A 24,979-nucleotide genomic window follows, 5' to 3' on the forward strand; every position below is an offset into this window, starting at 1 on the left:
AGTCTGACACAGAGCACCTGAAGCAAATCACTTACAACACCAGACGACCCATATAAATGTCTGTGTTGACTGAATACTTTTTGAAATAAAACCATTTTGCATTTAAAGCAGCACTAAGTAACTCTTCCCACTAGAGGCCGCAAGCGCAACTGCAGGTTTCGCAGCAAGTCGCGATTTTTTAACTTATTAATTGTCCGTGAGAGTAAATACCACGCTGACAGAAAAGGAAAAAGGAGAGAAATACAATGGAAATGTTTTTTTTTCACTCAAACGTTGCTGTAAATGCTGTTTAAAGTGATGCTAGCCCGCAGTTAGCTCTGCCCATTAGCCTGTTAGCTTCATGGCAGACAAGTTGCAAACATGGTTTTCCGTCCAGAGACACCAGGGGGAGATGAAAGACCCTCCAGTCGTACCACTAACACTTGTATTACCCCCACAGGGACCAGTGTTCATTTTGACAACACATTTTATTTTAGTTTTAGTCTTTTGACTAAAATGTAATTTAATTTTAGTCGAGATTTAGTTATTTTGGTCTAGTTTTAGTCGACTAAAATTAAGTCTAATTTAGTGGACTTTGCATTGATAATATTCATTCTAATCATATTTAATGTTGTTCCTCTGCTTCATGGAGCTGCTCCACATGAACAAAGCTCAGAGCTGATCCTTTGGCAGAGAATTTACATGATCTGAGGCTCTTTCAGACGCTCAATACAAGTTTGGATGATTTTAGTCTCTCCTTTTCATTTTTATTTAGTCTTATTTTAGTCGACTAAAATATCTGGACATTTTAGTCACAGTTTTAGTCTCATGAGAAACTTTTAATTTAGTTTTAGTCCAATTTTAGTCGTCAGAAATATCACTTTGACTAAGGTAAACATGTTACTTACTGCTTTAAAAGAACTCATATTTGAGCAGCTTCCTGGTTGTAGCTACGCAGCGGCGGAGTGATCTGCTCGGTTACCGGATCTACAGTAGTTTGTTTACCTGCGGCCGCCATTACTACACATGGAATTCACAAAGGAGCTTCTACAAATCAGACATGGCAACGTTTGGAGGACGAACCCATGATTTTGAAGAGGTTTTTAATGCAGGCGACTAGTTACCATAGACATGCACTAGCCTAGCACTAGCCTAGCACCACTAAACTCTTCAAATATAAAGACTGCATGAATTTAAATTAAAACAAAAAATCTCCAGAAATCAACAACGCTCTGGAAATGAGTGTCAAAAACCCTGAAACATCCCTTTAAGTTTGATTTGGAAAACCCCAGCACTACGGGGGGTCGATGCCAGAGCCAGTTCAGATCGTGGAGCGCTAACGCCTCAATAACACAGCTTTTTCTTTTTTTTGTAACGACAGACTCAAACCACTGAAGAATTCAATAAATAATTGACCAAAAGCACAAACCGAGCGGCCATATTTCTCTCACGACAGGTCAAAATAAATCCCCAGAGTGGCCCCTCCTTTGAACGCCTCTCGTCTGTGGTCTTATATGTCGATCTCAAAGTTTAAAGGGTCTTTTTTAAATCATAAAGACACTCACAGCATTCAACATCGATTCTTTATATACATTTCAAGACCCACCGCTGACGACGCCGCTCAGTAACTTTCCCCTTCAGACTTTATACGATGCTTAAGCAGGATATATATATATGTTTTTGGAGGGGGCTACAAATTGGAGATAAAAAACAATAGGTTTCATATAGGTTTAATATTTAAAAATCTGCCGTATCCCTGGAAGAAATGAGAAATTGGGGGGTTTCTCTGGCTAACGCTATAGGCGACACACCTTCGAAATGCGGAGAACCTGTGACAAAGCTGCATTTGTGTGAAAGAAAGTGGGAGAGAAAGCTAAAGAACGGGAGAAAATGGTGTCTCTCAAACAAAACCAGAAGGCTAGATATCCATAAAAGTCCTTGTTTAGTAATAATAATAATAATAATAATAACAATAAAAAAAAAAAAATCAACTTGTTTAAATATGAATATTATAAGTCTGCTTTTCTCATGGTTAGGAAATCAAATATAGTCTCTGTGGGGGGGGGGGTTCAAGGTGATTACTACAACTCCATGTCCTGCGCCTCGTCTTCTGAAAAATCCGACATGGAGCTTTCGGAGGAGGAGTCGCCCGCGCCCTCCTCTTGCTCCTTCAGGGCCTCCTCCGTTGCATATTTCTGAATGTACTCTGGGGGGCGAGAGAGAGAAGACAGGGTTAGGTTGTTTTTGTTTTGTTTTGTTTCCAAGTCCGGGGACGACAGCTCCTCTCCTGTTTCGAAACCATCCGCCTCTTCGATGGATTCATCTTCAACAAGGCCGTGGGAACCCAGGGTGCTGAGGGCGCTGCAGAACCCCCTGGTGGATCGTCTGTGCATTACAGGCAATATTAACCTCTTAACTCCCGCCTGAACCGAGGGGATCTTTTTCCTCACGTCGTCAGATTTTTTTTCCATCATTTTTTTGTTTGGCGTTCAACTCATTTTTGTAACTTCTTTGTCATTTTTTGTCACATTTTTGTCATTTTTTGCCACATTTTTGTCATTTTTTGTCACATTTTTTGTCACATTTTTGTCATTTTTTGTCACATTTTTGTCATTTTTTTGTCACATTTTTTGTTATTTTTTGTCACATTTTTGTCATTTTTTTGTCACATTTTTTGTCACATTTCTGGGGAAAAAATTGTCACATTTTTGTCATTTTTTCGAAAATTTTTTAATCAAATTTTTGTCATTTTTTGTCACATTTTGTCACATTTTTGTCATTTTTTGTCACATTTTTTGTCATTTTTTGTCACATTTTTTGTCACATTTTTTGTCATTTTTTGTCATTTTTTGTCACATTTTTTGTCACATTTTTTGTCATTTTTTGTCACATTTTTGTCATTTTTTTGTCACATTTTTTGTCATTTTTTGTCACATTTTTTGTCATTTTTTTGTCATTTTTTGTCACATTTTTTGTCACATTTTTGTCACATTTTTTGTCACATTTCTGAGGGAAAAATTGTCACATTTTTGTCATTTTTTCGAAATTTTTTTAATCAAATTTTTGTCATTTTTTGTCACATTTCATCACATTTTTTGTCATTTTTTGTCACATTTTTGTCATTTTTTGTCACATTTTTTGTCATTTTTTGTCACATTTTTGTCATTTTTTGTCACATTTTTTGTCACATTTTTGTCATTTTTTGTCACATTTTTGTCATTTTTTTGTCATATTTTTTGTTATTTTTTGTCACATTTTTGTCATTTTTTTGTCACATTTCTGGGGAAAAAATTGTCACATTTTTGTCATTTTTTCGAAAAAATTTTAATCAAATTTTTGTCATTTTTTGTCACATTTTTTGTCATTTTTTGTCACATTTTTTGTCACATTTTTTGTCATTTTTTGTCATTTTTTGTCACATTTTTTGTCACATTTTTTGTCATTTTTTGTCACATTTTTGTCATATTTTTGTCACATTTTTTGTTATTTTTTGTCACATTTTTGTCATTTTTTTGTCACATTTTTTGTCACATTTCTGGGGGGAAAATTGTCACATTTTTGTCATTTTTTCGAAAAATTTTTAATCAAATTTTTGTCATTTTTTGTCACATTTTGTCACATTTTTGTCACATTTTTTGTCACATTTTTTGTCATTTTTTGTCACATTTTTTGTCACATTTTTGGTCATTTTTTGTCACATTTTTGTCATTTTTTGTCACATTTTTTGTCACATTTTTTGTCATTTTTTGTCATTTTTTGTCACATTTTTTGTCACATTTTTTGTCATTTTTTGTCACATTTCTGGAAAAAAAATTGTCACATTTTTGTAATTTTTTCGAAAAATTTTTTATCAAATTTTTGTCACATTTTGTCACATTTTTGTCATTTTTTGTAAATTTTGTATCAAATTTTTGTCATTTTTTAATCAATTTTTTCTTCAGTTTTTTATCAATTTTTCGTCACTTCATTGTCACATTTCCATCATTGTTTTCGTCTCAGTTTTGTTGCTATTTTCCCACCTTTTATCCAGAAGCTTTTGGACTTGGGGTAAAGCCAAACTGGAGAAAATGTGCTCGGTTCAGGCGGGAGTTAAGGGGTTAAATAAATAGGAAATAAGCAAAGAAATAGCGTTTTGGGGGGGCAATCTTGTCTCTCAGCACCCCCTAGCCAAAATATCTTCCCACGGCCCTGATCTTCAATGCATTTATGGTGGAAGTAATAGTCAAACAACAACAGCTCCAAAACAGGTCAAGATAGAAGCTACCAAGCTCTTCCACGTTTTCCCTATTTAAATATGGTTACGTGAAGTGTTCCACTACAAAGTATAATTACACACAATTAAACAATGTGGATTTTCTAAGCGGATAAAAGGGGGGACTATATTGTAAGGCGTAATAATACCAGGAGTAGTTCGAAATCCGCGCAGTAAAGTGAAGATTACACTGCAAAAAGTAATTAACTAGATCAGTATAAACATCTGAATTTGAGCACAATAATCCAAATTTTATCTGTTTTGACGAGTTAGGAAGTAGTTGGGCATTTGTCCTGGATTATTTCACTTGTTCTGAGATGTTTCTGACTCGTTTCGATACATTTCGTCCTTATTTCAGGTCATTTTCTTTGCCAATGGGGAAAGAAAATTGGTCTGATCTCATTGGCAATTTTACTTTCTTATTTCAAGCGAGATTTACCCTAGAACTGGTCTGAAATGTCCTCAAACAAGCAAAGGAAACTTGGTCCGATCAGGAAAAGTGTCTAAATGAGTGAAAACCGCTCAAAACAAGATACATTTCCTCAATTCAAGTCATTTAAGCCAATGCTTGATATTGACTTTTTGCAGTGTAATCTTCACTTTACTGTGCAGACGCCAAACTACTCCTGGTATTATTACGCCTTACAATATAGTCCCCCCTTTTATCCGCTTAGAAAATCCACATTGTTTAGTTTTGTGTAATTATACTTTGTAGTGGAACACTTCACGTAACCATATTTAAATAGGGAAAACGTGGAAGAGCTTGGTAGCTTCTATCTTGACCTGTTTTGGAGCTATAGAGGAGAGAGGGAGAGGCTAAATGCTAACGCCGTCTGCGCTGTGTTTACGTGACTGAAGATCAGACAGGTCCTAAAGAACTCGTCAAAGCTCAGGTAAGAACATATCTCAGTGTGGGAAAAACGGTGGCCTGTTCCTTTAATTCAAGTAGGTTTCTGTCATTCCTTCTATAACTTTGTATTTATTTTTTCCAGTGCACTTTCTACAAATGATGTGACCTAATCGGATGTATTGACAGTATTTCTCCCATTTAACCCTAAAAATGTTAAAGTACTTTCTGATTTGAGTCGTTATGTTTCTCAAAATCACCTTGAGGGCCAGAGATTCTGTGCTGGAGGGCCGGATTTAGCCCCCGGGCCTGACGTAGAGGCTCTGCTGCTGCCGGAGCTGACAGACGACAACTAAAGGATTCAAATATTGTAGACGGGTTTTATGCACTTCTAAAACGAGGCGCCTCACGATCAATTACTGTCGAAGTCCTTTTCTCCCTCTTGTCACTGTGCAAACTCGAGAGTGGCTTTCAGGTCCAATCAGGATGAATCTGCCTTCTCTCGCTCTCCTCCATTTTAAACGATGTCACCTCTGAAAAATGAGAGATGAGTGTGGTGACGAGCACCTTTGATTTTCTGCTTGTACTCCTCGGGCCGGTGCAGGTACATGGCGGCTGCGTCTCCGTTCAGGGGGTCGATGGGGTTCGGGTACGCCAGCAGCTGCGGCAAGAACGACTCGAAGATGTTGGTGAGATCTGGAAAAACAACGACAGCGCCGTCTTTAAACATTAACTCCACACATAAAACAATCAAGATTCATCAAACCACACTGCCCCGTTCTGCATCGAAAGGAGGATGCCTCAGCTTTAACCTCTTAACCCCCGCCTTAACCAAGCACATTTTCTCCTTTACCCAAATCTAAAAGGATACAGCTTATAGGCCAGAGTAAAGCCTCATTTGCAAACAAAAGTCATCTAAACTGATCTTTTTCCTCACATTGCTTCCGTCTTGTCTTTTTTTTTGGGTCACATTTTGGTCACTTTTTGCTTCGTGTTTTTTGTGTGTGTTTCCATATTCACTTTAGTCACATTTTCACCACATTTTTATTTTGTGTGTCATATTTTCATGTTGTTTCATCATTTTTTTGTCACTTTTTCATCGTTTTTGGTCATGTTTTTGTCACTTTTTTGTCACTTTTTCATCATTCTTTGGGTCATGTTTTTGTCACTTTTTCATCATTTTTTTGTCACTTTTTCATCATTTTTTTGTCATGTTTTTGTCACTTTTTCATCTTTTTTTTGGTCATGTTTTTGTCACTTTTTCATCATTTTTTTGGTCATGTTTTTGTCACTTTTTCATCATTTTTTTGGTCATGTTTTTGTCACTTTTTCATCATTTTTTTGGTCATGTTTTTGTCACTTTTTCATCATTTTTTTGGTCATGTTTTTGTCACTTTTTCATCATTTTTTTGTCACTTTTTCATTGTTTTTTTTGTCATGATTTTGTCACTTTTTCATAGTTTTTTTGTCATATTTTAGTCACTTTTTCGTCACTTTTTCATCTTTTTTCGGTCATGTTTTTTCACTTTTTCATCGCTTTTTTGTCATTTTTTTCCTTCTTTTTTGTCATTTTTTTCCTTCTTTTTTGTCATGTTTTTTTTCTTCTTTTTTGTCATGTTTTTTTCCAATTCTTCATTGTTTTTTGTCATGTTTTTGTCTCTTTTTCATCTATTTTTTTTGTCATATTCTTGTCGCTCTTTTGTTGCTTTATTGTTGCATTTTCATCATCGTTTTGTCTCTATTTATAAGCAGCTTTTAGATTTGGGTAAAGCTGAAATGGAGAATAAGGCGGGGGTAAAGAGGTTAAGGGAATGTACTGTAATTCTGCTTTACCCTACAAGGGGGCACTGTTGAGGCCATTCCAAACGAGTAAATGGCACATAAGGAGAATAAAAGGGCTGGTCAGCTATAGTTTTCTGAGGGCCGGGTTTAAACCAGACTTTTACAATCCGCACGGCTGTACATTTATGAGCAGAACTGTATGTTTTGATCGAACATGTAATCAATTTGTATTAACTCCATATAGGTAGCGTTCACGTGACATCACAACATTCTAAAGAGCCAATAGTTTAACATTGAGGTGGAGCAACTGATGGTAACTATGGCAACAAAATGCATATTTATGTCTTTGTTTTTTGGCTCATATCTCAGTCATTACTGGAGGAATCCACGTGAAACAAAAACTGTCACAAACTTCATAATCTCCTCTGTCGGCTCATATGAACTAATGTCCAATTAATTTCTCCAAAAAAACGTCAAAAAAGTGGTGACAATATGTGAAAACATGAGCGTGATGTTTCTGAATCCGATCACGATCAGATACCGATGAGGGAAAACATTTGTCATTTTTCGTTTTGGAGATTTCTTACAAAAACTGCATTTCTCCCATAGATACAGACGGCGTCGCGTCATAGAAGGGGGCGTGGCTTCGCCGAGGGGGAAAATAGAATCTTTAGAGAAACACAATTTTTCACTCTTTTTTTGCCTAGTGGAATATGAACTTATTTATCACATAAATAAAGTCAAGTGTAAATCGGGCCCATATGGATATTTTCTCACAGCAGATTGTTCAGTGGAAGTGAAAAAACGGCAGTTATAGCTAGTGCTAGCTAACCGTTAGCATTAGCCCGATGCTAGCATGAAGCATCAAGTTAGCATTCTCTGTTATTTATGTATTTATGGGCTGTTGAACCACTTTGCTCCTCCCCATGTCTTTGTATCATTATTTAGTAGAAACTATTTTCATAATTCAGCATTTGTTAAAGTAGTTTTTGAATAATTAGAGAAAGTTTAGATTTTTCTCCAAACTGTTTTCCCCCTTAACTGTTTTCAAACATGACCATATATGGGCGATTCCAGGGATACCGTCTGTATCTATAGATAAGGGGGAAAACAATTTTGAAAAAATGAAAACTTTCTCTAATTATTCAAAAACTACTTTAACAAACGCTGAAATGTGAACATAGTTTCTACTAAATAATGATACAAAGACATGGGGAGGAGCAAAGAGGTTCAACAGCCCATAAATACATGAATAATACATGAATACATGAATGCAATTTCTCCATCTGTGAGATCAATAAAGTATCATCTTATCTTATCCATGGATCTATTATAAACTGGATAAGGCATGCTGTCCCAGCTCCTATCTCTTTACATAGGGGTGCTCAGTGGCGCATGAAACCAGTTTCGTCCGCCATTGCGGCCCAAAGTACCCGTATGACGCGTCACCTGTATCTCTGCTCCCACGGCCCAAGTGGGTGAAAGCAGCGGGAGCGCGCACGGCTGCCGACGAAGCTTCAGAGCGGAGCGGACGCCATTACGCAAAAAGTCAAATCTCTTAATATCATCGTTCTTTAAACACAAAATGTTTTTTTAAGGCCATTTCAGGCGAATAAGCTACCATGCTACGATGACTTTGGGGGTTAGTTTGTCAGTGCGGGGCTTAAAAAGCTAGTTTAGCCGCTCTTTGAACAACCGGGCGCTTAGCGGCCCTTCGGACGTACGTAGCCGCGCTCATGAACTTCCGCTCGGTCACTTTTCTGGGAAGTTTCGTAAGTGCTGGAAGTCTTGATATTGTGGTAGAATTGATAAAAATCGAGTTGTTACTTCACTGTATTTGCTAGTATAACATCACAACTAGAATTGTTTGGCTGAAATACAAAGAATGAGCACTGCAAAAGTGTTTTATATTACATTTTCATTGGTAAAATGTTTTTTACATAGCATTTATATGTACTGTACTGTACTGTACTGTATCCAGGACAGATGCAGAAATCATGCATTTTTTTGTGTTTCATTCTACTTACACAAATAATGGTGTAAGTACATAAGTACATTAAATGCTGCTAGTATTTTTTAAATTAATAAAACAGTTACAGGTTATTAGTGCCATTATTTAATTTGCAGAAATGAGTTTAATAACATGTAGACTAGTTGTTTCTTATTAACCATAATCCAATGCTATAAACACATGCTATATTCATCATACATTTCGTATTTAGTTTTTGGCTAAACTTACTTGAGATGTTCGTTATTTCGCGTTTATCCTTGTTTTTAGTCCAGTCCGTTCATTTGTTTAGCTCAGACTTCAGCCGCTAAATCACACGAGGGAGAATCTGCTCGTTCATGAGTCGTCACGCACACGCTCGCGCACGTCTGCGGCCCTGGTGACGTCACGTCATTAGAACACTTTTAAAAATGTATTTTTGATGCTTTACAATTTTTTTACGAAGAAAAAAAGTCCATGTCCTAAAAATAGTAATTTTAAAGAAATATATTTGCCTCAGTCTGAAACTCCAGATGCCTGTGGACCATTTTACAGGCTGCTCCTTTTACATGAGTGTCTATGACAAAAAGGGCTTTTTGGGCTGCTGGCTGCAATACCACGGCCTGCCACTAGCACGTACTCATTTCAGAGTGAAGGGGGCGGACCCCCCCACTGATCTTATCTTATAACGGAGAATGCTAACTTGATGCTACATGTTAGCATCGGGCTATTGCTAACGGTTAGCTAGCGCTTGCTACAACTGCCGTTTTTTCACTTCTACTGAACAATCTGCTGTGAGAAAATATCCACATGGGCCCGATTTACACCTGACTTTATTTATGTGATAAATAAGTTCATATTCCACCAGAAAATAGCTAAAAAGAGGGAAAAGTTGTGTTTCTCTAAAGATTCGCCCCCTTCTATGACGAGATGCCGTCTGTATCTATAGAGTTGTATTGGCCCCGCCCTCCACCTGACATTATGACATCATCACATACTTTTATGTAACAAAAGCCACAGAGAGCGACTTCTGCAGCTGTCAGGCTTTTCCCAGAGAATCAGGAAACTGTGAACATTAGGTTAATGAAATGTAGAATAATAAACCGCAACCAAAACAAAGGAATAACTCAGTGAATCTATCAATCAGTCCAACTCATACAGCAGAATCTAAATCATGATGTGCATTCGAGTTCTTCCTCAGAACTTTCCAGCAGCTCGTTTGACATTTGCTTCGTGGACTTGTTGTTTCTGTTCCCGCCCGGTGTCACACATGCACATCCTGCGACGCTCTGGCCGGCAGCTCGGGGACAATGTCAGGGAGAGACAGGAACAACTGCTGCCTTCGGGGCCCGTCCCGTCCCGTGCAGCTGACAGTGGCTGCCCCGTGGAGAAGGGGGATCTATTGTGACCTTGTTGCTGTGCTGAGGACATTACCTCATTAGTGGCCACTTCTCCCCTGACTAAGAAGATTAGGGCCAATGGTCTCTGTAGCCTCCACTGCCCCCCGCCCGCCGGTGAAGACGCAGTGTTCTCAGAAAGCACTTAAACACGATGTACAGAGGGGGGGGGGGCACAATGGACAGAATGTACAACCTTAAAGAGGGGGTATTCTGCTTTTTTCAGTCCCATAGCACCAGTCTATATCACACTACAATGATGAGCAAACCTTCTGTTGGTCTGTAAATGCAGTAAATTAGAATAACTGCCTTGTATAAAATGTCTCTCTCAAAATGGCTGTAGTGAATGTCTTGAAATAGGCCTCTGTCTCTTTAACCCCTTAACTCCCACCTCAACCGAGCGCATTTTCTCCAGTTTGGCTTTACCCCAGTGCAAAAGCTTCTGGAAAAAAGCTGTGAAAAGAGCAACAAAACTGAGACGAAAACAATGGTGGAAATGTGAGAAAAAAAGTGACGAAAAATGTATGAAAAAGTGGCAAAAATGTCACAAAAATGTCACAAGAAATTGACATAAAATTGACGAAAAAGTGACAAAAATGTGACAAAATGTGACAAAAAAATTACAAAAATTCGATAAAAAATTTGACAAAAAAATACAAAAAATGTGACAAAAAATGACAAAAAATTGACGAAAAAGTGACAAAAATGTGACAAAATGTGACAAAAAAATTACTAAAATTTGATAAAAATTTGGCAAAAAAAGAAAAAAATACAAAAAATGACAAAAAAGTTACAAAAATGAGTTGAATACCAAACAAAAAAAAAATGATGGAAAAAGAATCTGTTGACGTGAGGAAAAAGATCCTCTCGGTTCAGGCGGGAGTTAAGAGGTCACAAACCTCTGAGCCTTTAGACACGCCCCCTCCACACGCTGTCTGTGGCATCAGTGGGGAGGGGGTTCTGCTGAGGAGCAGTGGTTGGTTACTCAGCTGGTGACAAAAGCTCGGAGGCGTCTCCAGGAGGTGGGGGCGTTCCTAGGAGGACTCAGGCAAACCTATCCCTAAAATGGCCGCCATCAGAGTTTTTACAGATTACTCAGAAATACGTGAATGTGCCGAGGCAACACTTCAGGCATGTTTTTAATGAGGGAATGACAGAATAACATGATGGAAAGCTTGAAAAAGTCCATTTTGCATAATACCCCCCCTTTTAATCATTTCAAGCAGGCGTTTAAAGCAGTAGGTCCTCATCCAAATGCTTTTTGGGGACATGATATTCCTGATTGAGGAGGAGCTCTCTCTGTAACGTTGTGTTTTGTTTTCAGTTTAATACTTTTGGGTTGGAGTACGACTATAGAGGCATGATGCGATTAATACAGGTTATATACGGATGTAAATGGAATCAGCGTTAACTTCGTCGACTAAAATATTTGTCAAAATTTAAGTCAAAGTAATATTTTGACTAAAATCGGACTAAAACTAAATTCTAACGTTTTTCATGAGACTAAAACTAAACGTCCAGATATCATCATCGACTAAAATATGACTAAACAAAACTGAAAAGAAGAGACTAAAACAGTGTTGTTTTCGTCAACGAAGACGATAACGATATCTTTTCGTTGACGCCCCTTTTTTTAATGACGATAACGTAACGATGACGAGCTAAAATGAGCTCTTTGGGGACGAGAACAGGACGAGACGTTTACGAGTTTACGTCAACGAGACGAGACAAAAATGGGAGAAGGTTTTTGGTCAGATCGTTCACAAACAGTTTGAGCGCGGAGTGAGAGAACACACGGTAAACGTGACCTGGAGCGGCGCCGTGCTGCTCATGATGCGCCCGGGCAGCGGCGCCTCTTTCTCTCTCTCTCCCCGTGGCGTGCGGTCACTGCTCGCGTACATCCTCCTCAGAGCGTCTGACGTCTAGGTCACAGGGACAGTTTTCAATACCGTGGCGTATGAGCGCAGAAAGCACGTTGATGTAGCTACGTATGTGCAGACAGCGCTGTTGGTAAAAAATATAATAATCTGGAAGTAGGGCTGCTCGATTATTGAAAAAATAATAATCACGATTATTTTTGTCATAATTGAAATCACGATTATTCAAACGATTATTTGTTGCCTTTAAAAAAATCCAAGTGACAAAAATCCATCAAAAAAGTGACAAAAATCCATAAAAAAAGACAAAAATCCATCAAAAAAGTGACAAAAATCCATCAAAAAAAATGACAAAAATCCATCAAAAAAAGACAAAAATCCAGCAAAAAAGTGACAAAAATCCATCAAAAAAAATGACAAAAATCCATCAAAAAAAGACAAAAATCCAGCAAAAAAGTGACAAAAATCCATAAAAAAAGACAAAAATCCAGCAAAAAAGTGACAAAAATCCATCAAAAAAGTGACAAAAATCCAGCAAAAAAAGACAAAAATCCAGCAAAAAAGTTACAAAAATCCAGCAAAAAAGTGACAAAAATCCAGCAAAAAAGTGACAAAAATCCAAAAATTAAAAATTAGGAAAAAAATAAATAAAAATTGAATCTTTTTTTTTTTGAAAAAAATAAATAAAAAAACATTTGAAAAAAAAAATTAAAAGCGATTTTTTGCGATTATGCTAATTTTGTAATAGTTTACTGTTATCGAAATCGTAATCGAATTTCGATTAATTGCACAGCCCTATCTGGAAGCGATGATCAGAGGACGAGGAGAGCGGGCGCTTTTGGGAAAAGTCCTGTTCACGGTCGGCCAACCACTCCTGCCAGTGCCGATCGTGGTGTCATCTGTTTGTCAAAAGCTTTAGAAAGCCAATAGAAGCTTTTATTTATCCCAATTTCCAAGACTTATCGAAATTAATTATAACTTCTTCTAATGAAACAGACGAAAACTTGACAAAAACCTTTTTAATTTTTGTCTGACTAAAACGTGACTAAAACGATCACATTTTGAAATGACTAAAATGTGACTAAACCTAAAAGCAGTTTCGTCCAAAAGACTAAGACTAAAACTAAAAGGGCCAAAAACAACACTGGACAAAAATCATCCAAACTTCCAATGACAGTTTGAAAGAGCCTCATATCATTAATCCACTGCCAAAGGAACAGGTCAGACCTTTGTGCATTTGGGAGGACCTGGATTAACCCCTAAACGCCGTGTGTCGCTAATTTACGACGTACCACTTCCTGCAAGAATTTAGCATCAGCTTCAAAGCAAAAACAAATCCACTCTCTGGGTGAGAGGCGGGACATGGCCACACTGCAGACCCTCCAGAATCTCCTGAGGGACAGTTCCTCTCCTCTGCACACCTTCAGGACCCCCTCCCTCCTTGGATACCAGCTCAGGCACCGAAGACCAGTGACACAGACATTTTGAGGGACAGGTTCTCGACCGAGACAAAAGGGCCAGTCTGAATAATAGGGTTCATTTTAGACCATTTTATAGCACGATAAACAGAACAGCTAAAGTGACGGACTTCTTACCGCTGACGTTTCCATTCCCCTTAATAATCCAGTCATGTCACGCGAGTTCATTCATGAAGTTATCGAATTTAGTCTGTTTACTTTCCTCCCGCGTCGCTCAGAGATGGGCTGTACCATCTTCTCAAACGGGGGAAACACGGGGACACGGGGAGGGGCGGCGGCTCGAGAGGCAGAGGAGGAGGGAAGCTTGATTCATAGTCAGAATTAAAACTATATTTTCATCAGAAGTCGGCTTAGTAAGGCAAATATCTAATAAAATAAATAATAGTTATTTTTTGGGTGAAAAAAAACTGGTCGTGAGAATATCTTTTATCCCACTTGTCTGTGTAAGCTCTCAGTCGTACAGGAGTTGTCCATCTTCAATGAAGGTTTTCAAGTCATCTTCTGTTCTCTAAAGAAAACTAAAGCTCTGTTCAGCTCGCAGCCTAGATAAACAGAACTTTAGTTTTCGCTGACGAAGCCTTTTGGATGAAGAGGCGAAACGTTCGAGACTCCACTAGTACAGACGACGACTTGAAAACCTTCATTGAAGTTTTATTCCACTTGTTTTTCTTCTATTGCTGTTTATTCTATTATCATTGGCACATTTCAGGTTTAACCTCTATTTCTTTCCTGCAATGTCAATGTTTAAACCTAAACCTAAAAACACTAATATTATATTTTATTATAATTGGAAATAAATTCAGGCGTCACAGGGTTAAATATGATTATAATAAATAATATAAATGTAAAGTCGTCTAAATTTACTAGTAATTTGTGTCGACTAAAAAAAAAAACTAAAATGAAAGAAAATTACTAAACACTTACTAAATATCGATAAAACGAAATAAAAAAAACATTTTCGTCAAAAAAGACTAAATTAAAATATGTTGTCATGATTAATCAAAGTTTTCTTAACACTTTCAATTATCTGAAGAGTTATTCAGGTAAAAGTCAGGGATTACCGACATAGACACAGACGGCATCTCTGGAATCGCCCATATATGGTCATTTTTAAAGACAGTTAAGGGGGAAAACAATTTTAATTAATTATTCAAAAACTACTGTAACAAATGCTGAAAAATGAACATAGTTTCTACTAAATAAAGATACAAAGACATGGGGAGGAGCAAAGTGGTTCAACAGCCCATAAATACATGAATAACGGAGAATGCTAACTTGATGCTACATGTTAGCATCGGGCTAATGCTAACGGTTAGCTAGCGCTAGCTACAACTGCCGTTTTTTCACTTCTATTGAACAATCTGCTGTGAGAAAATATCCATATGGGCCTGATTTACACTTGACTTTATTAGTATGTGATAAATAAGTTCATATTCCACCAGAAAATGGCTAAAAAGAGTGGAAAATTGTGTTTCTCTAAAGATTCTATTTTCCCCCTCGGCGAAGCCACGCCCCCTTCTATGACGAGATGCCGTCTGTATCTATGGTGCAATAGAGACAATGATTTCCAGAGTTCCCGAGGTAATTCTACCCCAGTGCGGATCGGGCTCACACTGTATCAGAAATATTACATCTACATATGACCTGGAACGATCCGCAGTCTTTAATCTAAAAACAGGTCCCCATGTTGGAACAGGGTTATGAACACAAATGAATGTATATTGCGGATTAAAGGACGCTGGCTCAGGCACTCACCGTAGAGGGCCGTCCACGTCTGGTTGATGACATCTAGGCAAACTGTCCCCGACCTGGAAACAGCACGAGAGTGAAATCACCACAGAGGAACAAATCTGTCACAGGGGATTTGAACGCACGGGGGCTTCTCGCCTTTTGGCCCTTTTTAGGTACACGCTGTGGGAGGAGCAATGTGCGCCATCTTATTTTCACAAAATCGCCGTACCGTGACCTTGGATGGGGCAGGATGGCGATAAAGCATCTCTAAGAAATAAATCTATAGTTTCGAACCATCATCTTCACAATGTGTGTTCCAAACAAATATTAGAGCGTCAGGAAGTGTAGTTTGTGTCATGAACTGCAAGTCTTTTTCAGTGTGCATGTGTGTGTGTTCTTGTACTCACGACATTATGAGGACCTGAGTTTTTAACCAACAGAGTGAGGACGTTTTGGGTGGTCCTCACTTATCTGAATGTCAATATGTGGTTTTAGGGTTAAGGCTAGAATTGGGTTCAGGGTTAGGCTCTGGGTAATACATTATGGCTGTATCCGAATGTCCACACTATTCCCTATATAGTCACTATATAGTGACTATATAGTGCTCGCGCCATTTTGTAGGCGTGTCCGAATGTCCAGAGAGAAAAAGTAGTCCACTCGAAATTTCCCACAATACATCTGGAAAAGTAGTGAGCATCGATGGTCACTACACGGGTCAATATAGACCACAATGCATTGCGAGAGTGGGAGAAGAGCCTGACAGCGACAGGTCTTTGAACTAAACACGACTGAAGTAAATCAGCTGTTTCAGTCGTGTGTTTGTGTTTCTCATGAATAAACGACTTAAATATAAACGGTTACAGTGAAAAGATGCTAACGTTAGCTGCTAACCTTTAGCTCGAGCTGTTAAATGACCGACAGCTTCATGCTAATGTTAGCTGCTAACCTTTAGCTTGAGCTGTTAAATGACCGACAGCTTCCTCTCGAATAATCCAAGCCATTCATGTAAAATCCATGTGTAGTAAAATCGTATCTGACTCGTATTAATCCATAAATATTCCACTGTCTCTGAGTTTGGTCTTTATCGCGGAAATACTTTATTCCCGGAGTCTAGCGAACTTTTAGCAGATGTCGTCACTCAATCTGCTGGCGCTTCGGACACCGGGCTCTGATCGACTTTCGGCGTCTCTGAGCTCACGCTGGGGTGACTTTTTTTTCTTTTCCTTTTTTTGTGATGATAGTAACGCCTGTAAAAGTGCCAAAACAGTCGTTCTGTTTCATAAAATAAACGTTTGTAACAATAAATAAATTCAGATTAAAAAAATAAAACAAACATATCTGCAGCTGCAGCGCCTGACTTCACGCAGCGCGGAGAAAGTCGTGTCTTGTGTCCGAATCGCCAACAGAATCAGTGACTATATAGTGACTATATAGTGTGGGCCTATGTAGTGAATGAGGGGTTAGGGACTAGTGTGGACATTCGGATACAGCCAATGTCTATGAGTGTCCTCACTAAGATAGCAGTACAAGATTGTGTGTGTGTGCTTGTACTTAATGACATTATGAGGACCAGTTTGAGTTTTTAACCAACAGTGAGGACATTTTGGGGTTATATTAAGGTTATAATTGGGTCAGGGTCTGGGTAATACATTATGTCTATGAGTGTCCTCACTAAGATAGCAGTACAAGATTGTGTGCGTGTGCTTGTACTTACGGCATTATGAGGACCAGTTTGAGTTTTTAACCAACAGATTGAGGAGATTTTTGTAAAGTGAGGACATTTTGGGGGCTCCTCACTCATTTGAAGGACTGTTTCAGGGTCAAGATGTGGTTTTAGGGTTAGGGTAATACATTATGTCTATGAGTGTCCTCACTAAGACAGCAGTACAAGTGTCTGCATGTGTGTGTGTTCTTGTACTTACAACATTATGAGGACCTGAGTTTTTAACCAACAGAGTGAGGACATTTTGGGGTTAAGGTTAGAATTGGATTCAGGGTTAGCCTCTGGGTAATACATTATGTCAATGAGTGTCCTCACTAAGACAGCAGTACAAGTGTGTGCATGTGTGTGTGTGTGTGCTCAAAGGTAACTGAGGGCAAAGCAATAAAAACCACTGGGTTCAAAAAAGGGTCGCAGGGCAAAACCACAATCAGCACAATGGCAACCTGTTAACAAAGCATTGAGCACATTTCAGGGCTGCACAGAATGAGGAACATGACACATTATCGTAATACGGTTCATAAAACATCATAAGCAAGTACATTTTCCCCCATCAGATTTAGTCAAAAAAAGAATAAATTGGAGCCAAATAAGCAAATGAATGACTAAAACTGAACTTTTACTCATTAACCTCTTAAACTGCCTAAACCAAGTGCTTTTTTGCCAGTTCAGCTTTACCCAAATCTTAGGGCTGGGCGATATATCGATATTTAAGATATATCGATATATTTTAAATGAGATATAGATATGTCTGCCTTCTAAGGTCTATCTCAAGACAACACTACTGTTCTTCAAAGTAAAAAAAATAACATGTTTATTGAGTCTTTTTCTTGTGCAACTGGTTGAGACTGTTTAGATAAGCTAAGTTAACAAAAAGAAACAGGTAATCTCAAAAAAGTCTATCTTAAACTGGGCACTTTACTTTATCATCTCTTTATATGTAAATGCTGCCCTCAGAAAAAGATTGACCTATTTCATTTTATAAGCTATTGCTATTTCAGATATTTTTTTATTTAAATGTGCACCTTACGGAGCTTTGTTATACAGTGTTAATGTTTACATTTTACGAGCTTTAAATAAAACTACTTGTATTTTACTTTGACTTAACATTTCATTTCACAGCTCTCACTTATATCTCAATATCGGGATATATATCATACAGTGGGGAAAAAAAGTATTTGGTCAGTTTCACATAGACATTGTATTGGATTTTGGCCAAATACTTTTTTTTCCCCACTGTATATTCAGCCCTCAATATATCAGGATATGACTTTTGGTCCAGATCGCCCAGACCTAACAAATATAAAAGGTTTACAGCCTATAGTCCAGTGTACCAACTCATTTGAAAGCTAAGACCTACAAAACTCATCTAGAAGGATCTTTTTCCTCGCATTGTTGTTTTGTTTCATTGCTTTTTTGTCACTTTTCGTGTCACTTTTTTGTCACTTTTTCATAAATTTTTCCTCACATTTTTATCTCTTTTTCATAATTTTCTTTCACTTTTTTGTCACTTTTTCATAAATTTTTCCTCACATTTTTATCTCTTTTTCATAATTTTCTTTCACTTTTTTGTCACTTTTTCATAAATTTTTCCTCACATTGTTATCTCTTTTTCATAATTTTCTTTCATTTTTTTGTCACTTTTTCATAAATTTTTCCTCACATTTTTATCTTTTTCATAATTTTCTTTCACTATTTCGTCATTTTTTGGGTCTCTTTTTCATCACATTTTCATACATTTTTCATAATTTTTTTGTCTCTTTTCTTACTTTTTTTTGTTGCTGTTTTTTTGTCTCGTTTTTGTTGTTCATTTGACACTTTTTTCAAGAAGCTTTTAGATTTGGGTAACAGCAAACTGGATATAATGTGCTAAGAGGTTTAAGCAACCACGCAATTTGGGTTTTGGGTGAATATTGCGTGTTATTATTTTGAGAACACTGTATTGCGTAGATATTGTGCAGCCCGACCACATTTCTAGATTGATTATGAGCTGGAATATTAGGATGGTGTTCGACTTACGCTTCATCGATGTTGGGATGAAAAATCTTGTTCATGAATCCTGAGAAGAAAGCAGAAGAACAAGTGGTGCTTAGATGCCACTTCAACAAAAGCCCCGGGGTAAAAGCAGCAGCGTCCTGTTACCTATTGATGGCGATTTGAAGGGGTATTTGTCTGGAAGATCTACTCGCACCTTCCACACGCCGCCTTCGTATGGCGCTGTTCGAGACAAGAGGGGGTTAATAACAGAGAGGTAATAACTCTGTTCAGTCAGTGCACACTGCAGAGTCCATGAATAAGCAGCCAGGGGCCAAATGAGGGCCCCCGAGGTCACCCACGCAGTGACCCAGTGTTAAAACTGAGGGTTTCACAAAGAATCATGAGAGGGAGGAACGTTTCAACAGATTAAAATACAGCTTTGACTCCTGGGCCAAAAGTCAACACTTAATTCAAAAATAAGGGCAAGAGTTTAGTTCAGTTTAGTTCAGCTCAGTTTTCAGCTCAGTTTTTTCAGTTTAGTTTTCAGTTCAGTTTTCAGTTTTTTAGTTCAGTCCAGTTTTCAGTCCAGTTTTCAGCTCAGTTTTTTCAGTTCAGTTTTCAGTTCAGTTTTCAGTTTTTTAGTTCAGTCCAGTTTTCAGTCCAGTTTTCAGCTCAGTTTTCAGTTCAGTTTTCAGTTCAGTCCAGTTTTCCGTTTTCAGTTCAGTTTTTTGCGTTTTCAGTTCAGTCCAGTTTTCAGTTCAGTTTTCAGTTTTCAGTTCAGTTTTCAGTTCAGTTTTCAGGCCAGCTCAGTTTTCTGTTCAGTTCAGTTTTCAGTTCAGTTTTCAGTTCAGTTTTCAGTTCAGTCCAGTTTTCAGTTCAGTTTTCAGTTCAGTTTTCAGTTCAGTTTTCAGCTCAGTTTTCAGTTCAGTCCAGTTTTCAGTTCAGTTTTCAGGTCAGCTCAGTTTTCAGGCCAGCTCAGTTTTCTGTTCAGTTCAGTTTTCAGTTCAGTTTTCACTTTTCAGTTCAGTTTTCACTTTTCAGTTCAGTTCAGTTTTCAGTTCAGTTTTCACTTTTCAGTTCAGTTCAGTTTTCAGTCCAGTTCAGTTTTCAGTTCAGTTTTCAGTTTTCAGGTCAGCTCAGTTTACAGTTCAGTTTTCAGTCCAGTTCAGTTTTCAGTTCAGTTTTCAGGTCAGTTCAGTTTTCAGTTTTCAGTTCAGTTTTCAGGTCAGTTCAGTTTTCAGTTTTCAGCTCAGTTTTCAGTCCAGCTCAGTTTTCTGTTCAGTTTTCAGTCCAGTTCAGTTTTCACTTTTCAGTTCAGTTTCAGTTCAGTTAGCTTTACTGTCTGTTCCACCACATGTAAAGCACAAAGTGAATCGAAAGCGTGTTACTCTGAAACACTTGTAAAAGTAGATTAATAGTAAAGTAGATTATTGGGCATTGTTCTAATATGGGGCAATTTGAGCAAGAATATGTTCTTTGACCTGCAAATGAAATCGCAATATATGTCAGAAAAATTGCAATTGGGTTTCTTTCAAAAAACATGTTACTGTATGTGACATGTTAAAGCTTGCTCACAATTACCAGGCAATTAAACAGAAGAGTACTTACTACCTTTAGCTGACTGGTTTCTATTGTCTTGGTTGACATACATTGTTGTGCTTTTATACGTATTGTTATTGTGGTATATTCTACTTTGCTTTGTGATTTTACTCAGTGATTTCATCTGTGGTATGTGCTAAAAAAAGAAACAATAGGAAAGCATCTTTTGTGTAGATTTCCAGCACTAGAATCTCCTCTGATGGGAATTCCCCGCAGCCGTGCTCTTCTCCTCAAACAATGTGTGCCTTCAGTCCAGGTTTTGTCTCCAGCACAAGTTTAGTCCTTCAGTGATGAGGCTCCTTTAAGGCCAACGAAAATAAAGCCTGAATGAAATGAGTTGCAAAGAAATTCCTCTGTTCTGTCCATAATCACAAAGGTCAGCGGTTCACTGGGTGCAGATTTGACGTCAGGTACAGTTTACAACCAAGTCTTTCATGGACACCTGAAATACTTAAATGACAGCGGGGAGTTATTTGAACTGACACAAATACTCACTTCCCTGTGGTCCGAAAAACTTCACTACAAATTCGTTGAGTCCGCTGAGGATTGTGACTTCATGTTTGCTTTCGATGCTGGAGAGACTGTTAAGGAAATATACACGATGCACAAAATCAACACTTTAAACACATTATGGTCTAAAAACAACTTCCAAAAACACCGGTCGATGAGCTCATACTGACTGGGATTATGTTTAATTTACATAAACCTACAAAAAGGTACATATTTATTTATTTTTCATCAACAGGGCTCGGTACCTTTATGCTGAGAGAAATAATTAAAGAAAAGCTAAGAAAAAAGGGAAAAGGTTTGGTCGAAGAAATGTACTTCTTTAAAAATATTGTGGAACATAGGGTATTGACTATGGTGTATTTTTCAATATCCACCATCAGCCTGATCTAATGCTGATAAACGGGATATCCCACGGAACCAAACGTGATAGAGACTTTAAAATGACTCCTCCAACAACTTCCTAGGCCTAACTAAGAAACAACGCAATGAAAATCGGTTACAAGTCTGTTAAAGCTTAAACGGACTATACAGAGTTCAAAATATGTTAAAATTCTGTATTTTCCTCCCCCTACATGTTCCACCCCTGTCCTAATGTGTAGAATGAGCCCAGACCTGTTCACCTGTTACTCAGAAAGGTGTTAATTCGAAATCCGCGCAGTAATCTTCACTTTACTGCGCGGATTTCCAACTACTCCTGGTATTATTACGCCTTACAATATAGTCCCCCCTTTTATCCGCTTAGAAAATCCACATTGTTTAATTTTGTGTAATTATACTTTGTAGTGGAACACTTCACGTAACCATATTTAAATAGGGAAAACGTGGAAGAGCTTGGTAGCTTCTATCTTGACCTGTTTGGAGCTATAGAGGAGAGAGGGAGAGGCTAAATGCTAACGCCGTCTGCGCTGTGTTTACGTGACTGAAGATCAGACAGGTCCTAAAGAACTCGTCAAAGCTCAGGTAAGAACATATCTCAGTGTGGAAAAACGGTGGCCTATTCCTTTAAACACTGCTGACTAGGGCTGTGCATTAATCGAAATTCGATTACGATTTCTACGATTTTTTTTTTTACAACAGTAAACGATTACAAAATTAGCATAATCGCAAAAAATCGATTATAAATTTATTTTTTAATATTTTTTTCAAATTTTTTTTTTTCTTCAATTTTTTAATTTTTGGATTTTTGTCACTCTTTTGCTGGATTTTTGTCATTTTTTTTGATGGATTTTTGTCTTTTTTTTAATGGATTTTTGTAATTTTTTTGCTGGATTTTTGTCACTTTTTTGCTGGATTTTTGTCTTTTTTTGCTGGATTTTTGTCTTTTTTTGCTGGATTTTTGTCTTTTTTTGCTGGATTTTTGTCTTTTTTTGCTGGATTTTTGTCTTTTTTTGATGGATTTTTGTCACTTTTTTGATGGATTTTTGTCACTTTTTTGATTTAGTCACACCTCCATGGAGACGTACCCACTCTAGGTAAAGTTACCAGCACTGGTTCTCTGATGGATTTAGAGATTATCTTCCAGCACGATAATCATGATAATAAAAAAATGTGGATTTACGATATTGTTTATCGTCCAATCCCTAGTACTGACAAATGTATCTTCATGGAATCAAAGTATTGCTTAAGTTCTAGTACATGAATAGAATTGAAGAGCACCCAGCTCAAGATCAAAGTACAAGTTACCGCCAACAATTATGCTTTTTTTCCTTCTTTTTCCTCCACTTATGACGTTAAATTTCACCTGGTGGCAAATCATATCGAGAGCTTCGTCCTGAGGATGTGGTGCCGCAGCAGCTGGCCTGTCAGTTCTGTATCCCATTAGCCGTGACCCCAAAGGGTTAAATCAAACAGCAGGTTATTTTAAGCGCTGGACGAGTTTCAGACGACGCAACGAATCCTTGGCTTCAGCTCACAAACGTGTCAGCGTCAGACTCATCACACAAATGCAGCAAAGTCAACAACACACCACCGACAATCCAAAAACTATTACTAAAGCACACCGGGGCAGCGTACCGGGACACTTCGCCAAAACACCGGAGACACACCATTGCTTTGCTTCTTTGAATAATCCAGCGTTCTTTCCCCACAAATGTCTGCTTTTACAACATAGTGACGGCAGAAAATACTAATTTAATTTGACTAGAAGGAAGAAACAGGGCCTTTGAACCTTATAATACGACATCATAGAAGCAGGATATTCACATTAAAGGCACTACACATGGTTTTGTTTTCTATAGTGGAATGGAACTTGTGGGGAAGAACACTTAGCATCTAATTATAAAGCATTTGTACCCATTTTACGACTCTGTAGGGCAGTTTCTACAATTTATGTGACAGTGACCCTGAAAAGTGACCCCGTAAGTGGTGAAATGTGCTTATTAACTTGTCCCTGTGAAGAATTGGGAGGCTACAAATAGGTGAGCTAGGAATGAGTTTGGACCACAGCTTTCAATATAGTAGCTTTCTCTTTCATTGTTCAAAAAAAAGAAAAGAAAAGAAAATCAGGCGTAGGGCCTTTAACACTGAAGTATCCACCATCGAACCTGCTGCATGTTTTCAGCTATTTAAAGTTTATATATTTATTCATTTTAGCGAGACACGGCAAACTCTCCATAGGGGTTTAACTGAAGAGAGGGACCAATATTACACTCTGGGCATTTCTGTTTTTGAAAGAAATACCCCAAAAAGTTATGTTATGTTCACAAATCTGAACATCCGTAACTAAAGGTCAGCAAACACTACACGACTGGATTCAGTGCGATTTTCGAACGTCTGGGGGTTCACACTTAACGACTGAGAATCGTAAGAGCGACACACGATTCTGACAAACAGCTGATGTTTTATAACACAGCGCGTCTGTCGTCTCTACGGCTTCAAAACTGACCCCAAATCCACAAAGACAGGCCTGTGTTTGTGAGCGCGGGATAACGTGTGTGTCCCGATTGGTCAACGGTGTCAACAATGTCACAACACCGCAGCGCTAGCTTACTGCTACTACCAAGCTTCAACTGGGCTATAGTTCTGTCACATGGAGATAAAAGTTGGCGACGCGAAGAAGCGGGACGTATTTCAGTAATAAAAAAAGGAGACGGACCTCAGCCCAGAGATGGAGGAGACAGCGGAGGAGACGGAGGAGACAGCGGGGAGGCTAGCCGCCGTTAGCCTCGAGGTGAAGCTAAACAGTCCGTCTCCAAACTCAGTAAGTGCCGCTAAACTCTGTTCGTGGTTGAAATGTAGCTGGAAAAGGTGGTTGTGGTGAACTTTTGGTGATATAAAGTTGTGCTGTTTCGTGTGTGGGGCTGTGGCCATGAAATGAGTCGTTTGTGCCGCTGGTTTAACAGAGAAGTGAAAAAAGGAGGCGCGGCGGTGTTTTTCTGTCTTTATATCACTCTGTCATTCACATTTGGGACGGTAAAATCACCCACGTTTCTCCCCAAACATGTTTGATTTCCTACGACTGGAGTCTAGTCGCGTCTTTCTACCGCCCACGCTACACGACCCGACTCTGTGTGACCGCCTTCGACTAGACGCGACTCGATTAGACTCGGCACGACTGAGAACTAGAGCAAAATCGGGCATAAAAGTCGTGTAGTGTGAGCTGACCTTGAGGCACAGACTCATGGGTGTGATCTGCCCTATTGCACTGTGTGGTGGGCCCACACTTAGATCAGCTGCTATCACTTTATATACCTACACATCTGTAAATACAATCCCGCTGCTGTTCTATGTCAATTGTTGTTGTCGTCTTACCATATTTTAGGGATGCAAAGATACCAGTATCAGGCATCGGGGCGATATCACGCACTTGTAATCATGCTCGTTCTCATTCATGAGGTCCTGATA

General features: G+C 38.3%; 1 protein-coding gene across 1 annotated transcript in view; it reads right to left on the bottom strand.

The window, feature by feature from the left end:
* Positions 1-1,809: 1,809 nt before the first annotated feature.
* The window catches only part of ube2h (ubiquitin-conjugating enzyme E2H), a 57,630-nt gene continuing 34,460 nt past the window's right edge, over positions 1,810-24,979 (bottom strand). The window contains exons 2-7 of the mRNA XM_079552544.1: positions 21,122-21,198; positions 19,193-19,267; positions 19,070-19,109; positions 15,355-15,407; positions 5,646-5,774; positions 1,810-2,185 (exon numbers count right to left, since the gene is read on the bottom strand). Of these exons, the coding sequence (XP_079408670.1) occupies positions 2,061-2,185; positions 5,646-5,774; positions 15,355-15,407; positions 19,070-19,109; positions 19,193-19,267; positions 21,122-21,198 (499 nt within the window). The 3' untranslated portion in view covers positions 1,810-2,060. The remainder of the gene's footprint in view (positions 2,186-5,645; positions 5,775-15,354; positions 15,408-19,069; positions 19,110-19,192; positions 19,268-21,121; positions 21,199-24,979) is intronic.

This window comes from Gobius niger (assembly GCF_951799975.1).
Source record: "Gobius niger genome assembly, chromosome: 2".
NCBI classification, from domain to species: Eukaryota; Metazoa; Chordata; class Actinopteri; order Gobiiformes; family Gobiidae; genus Gobius; species Gobius niger.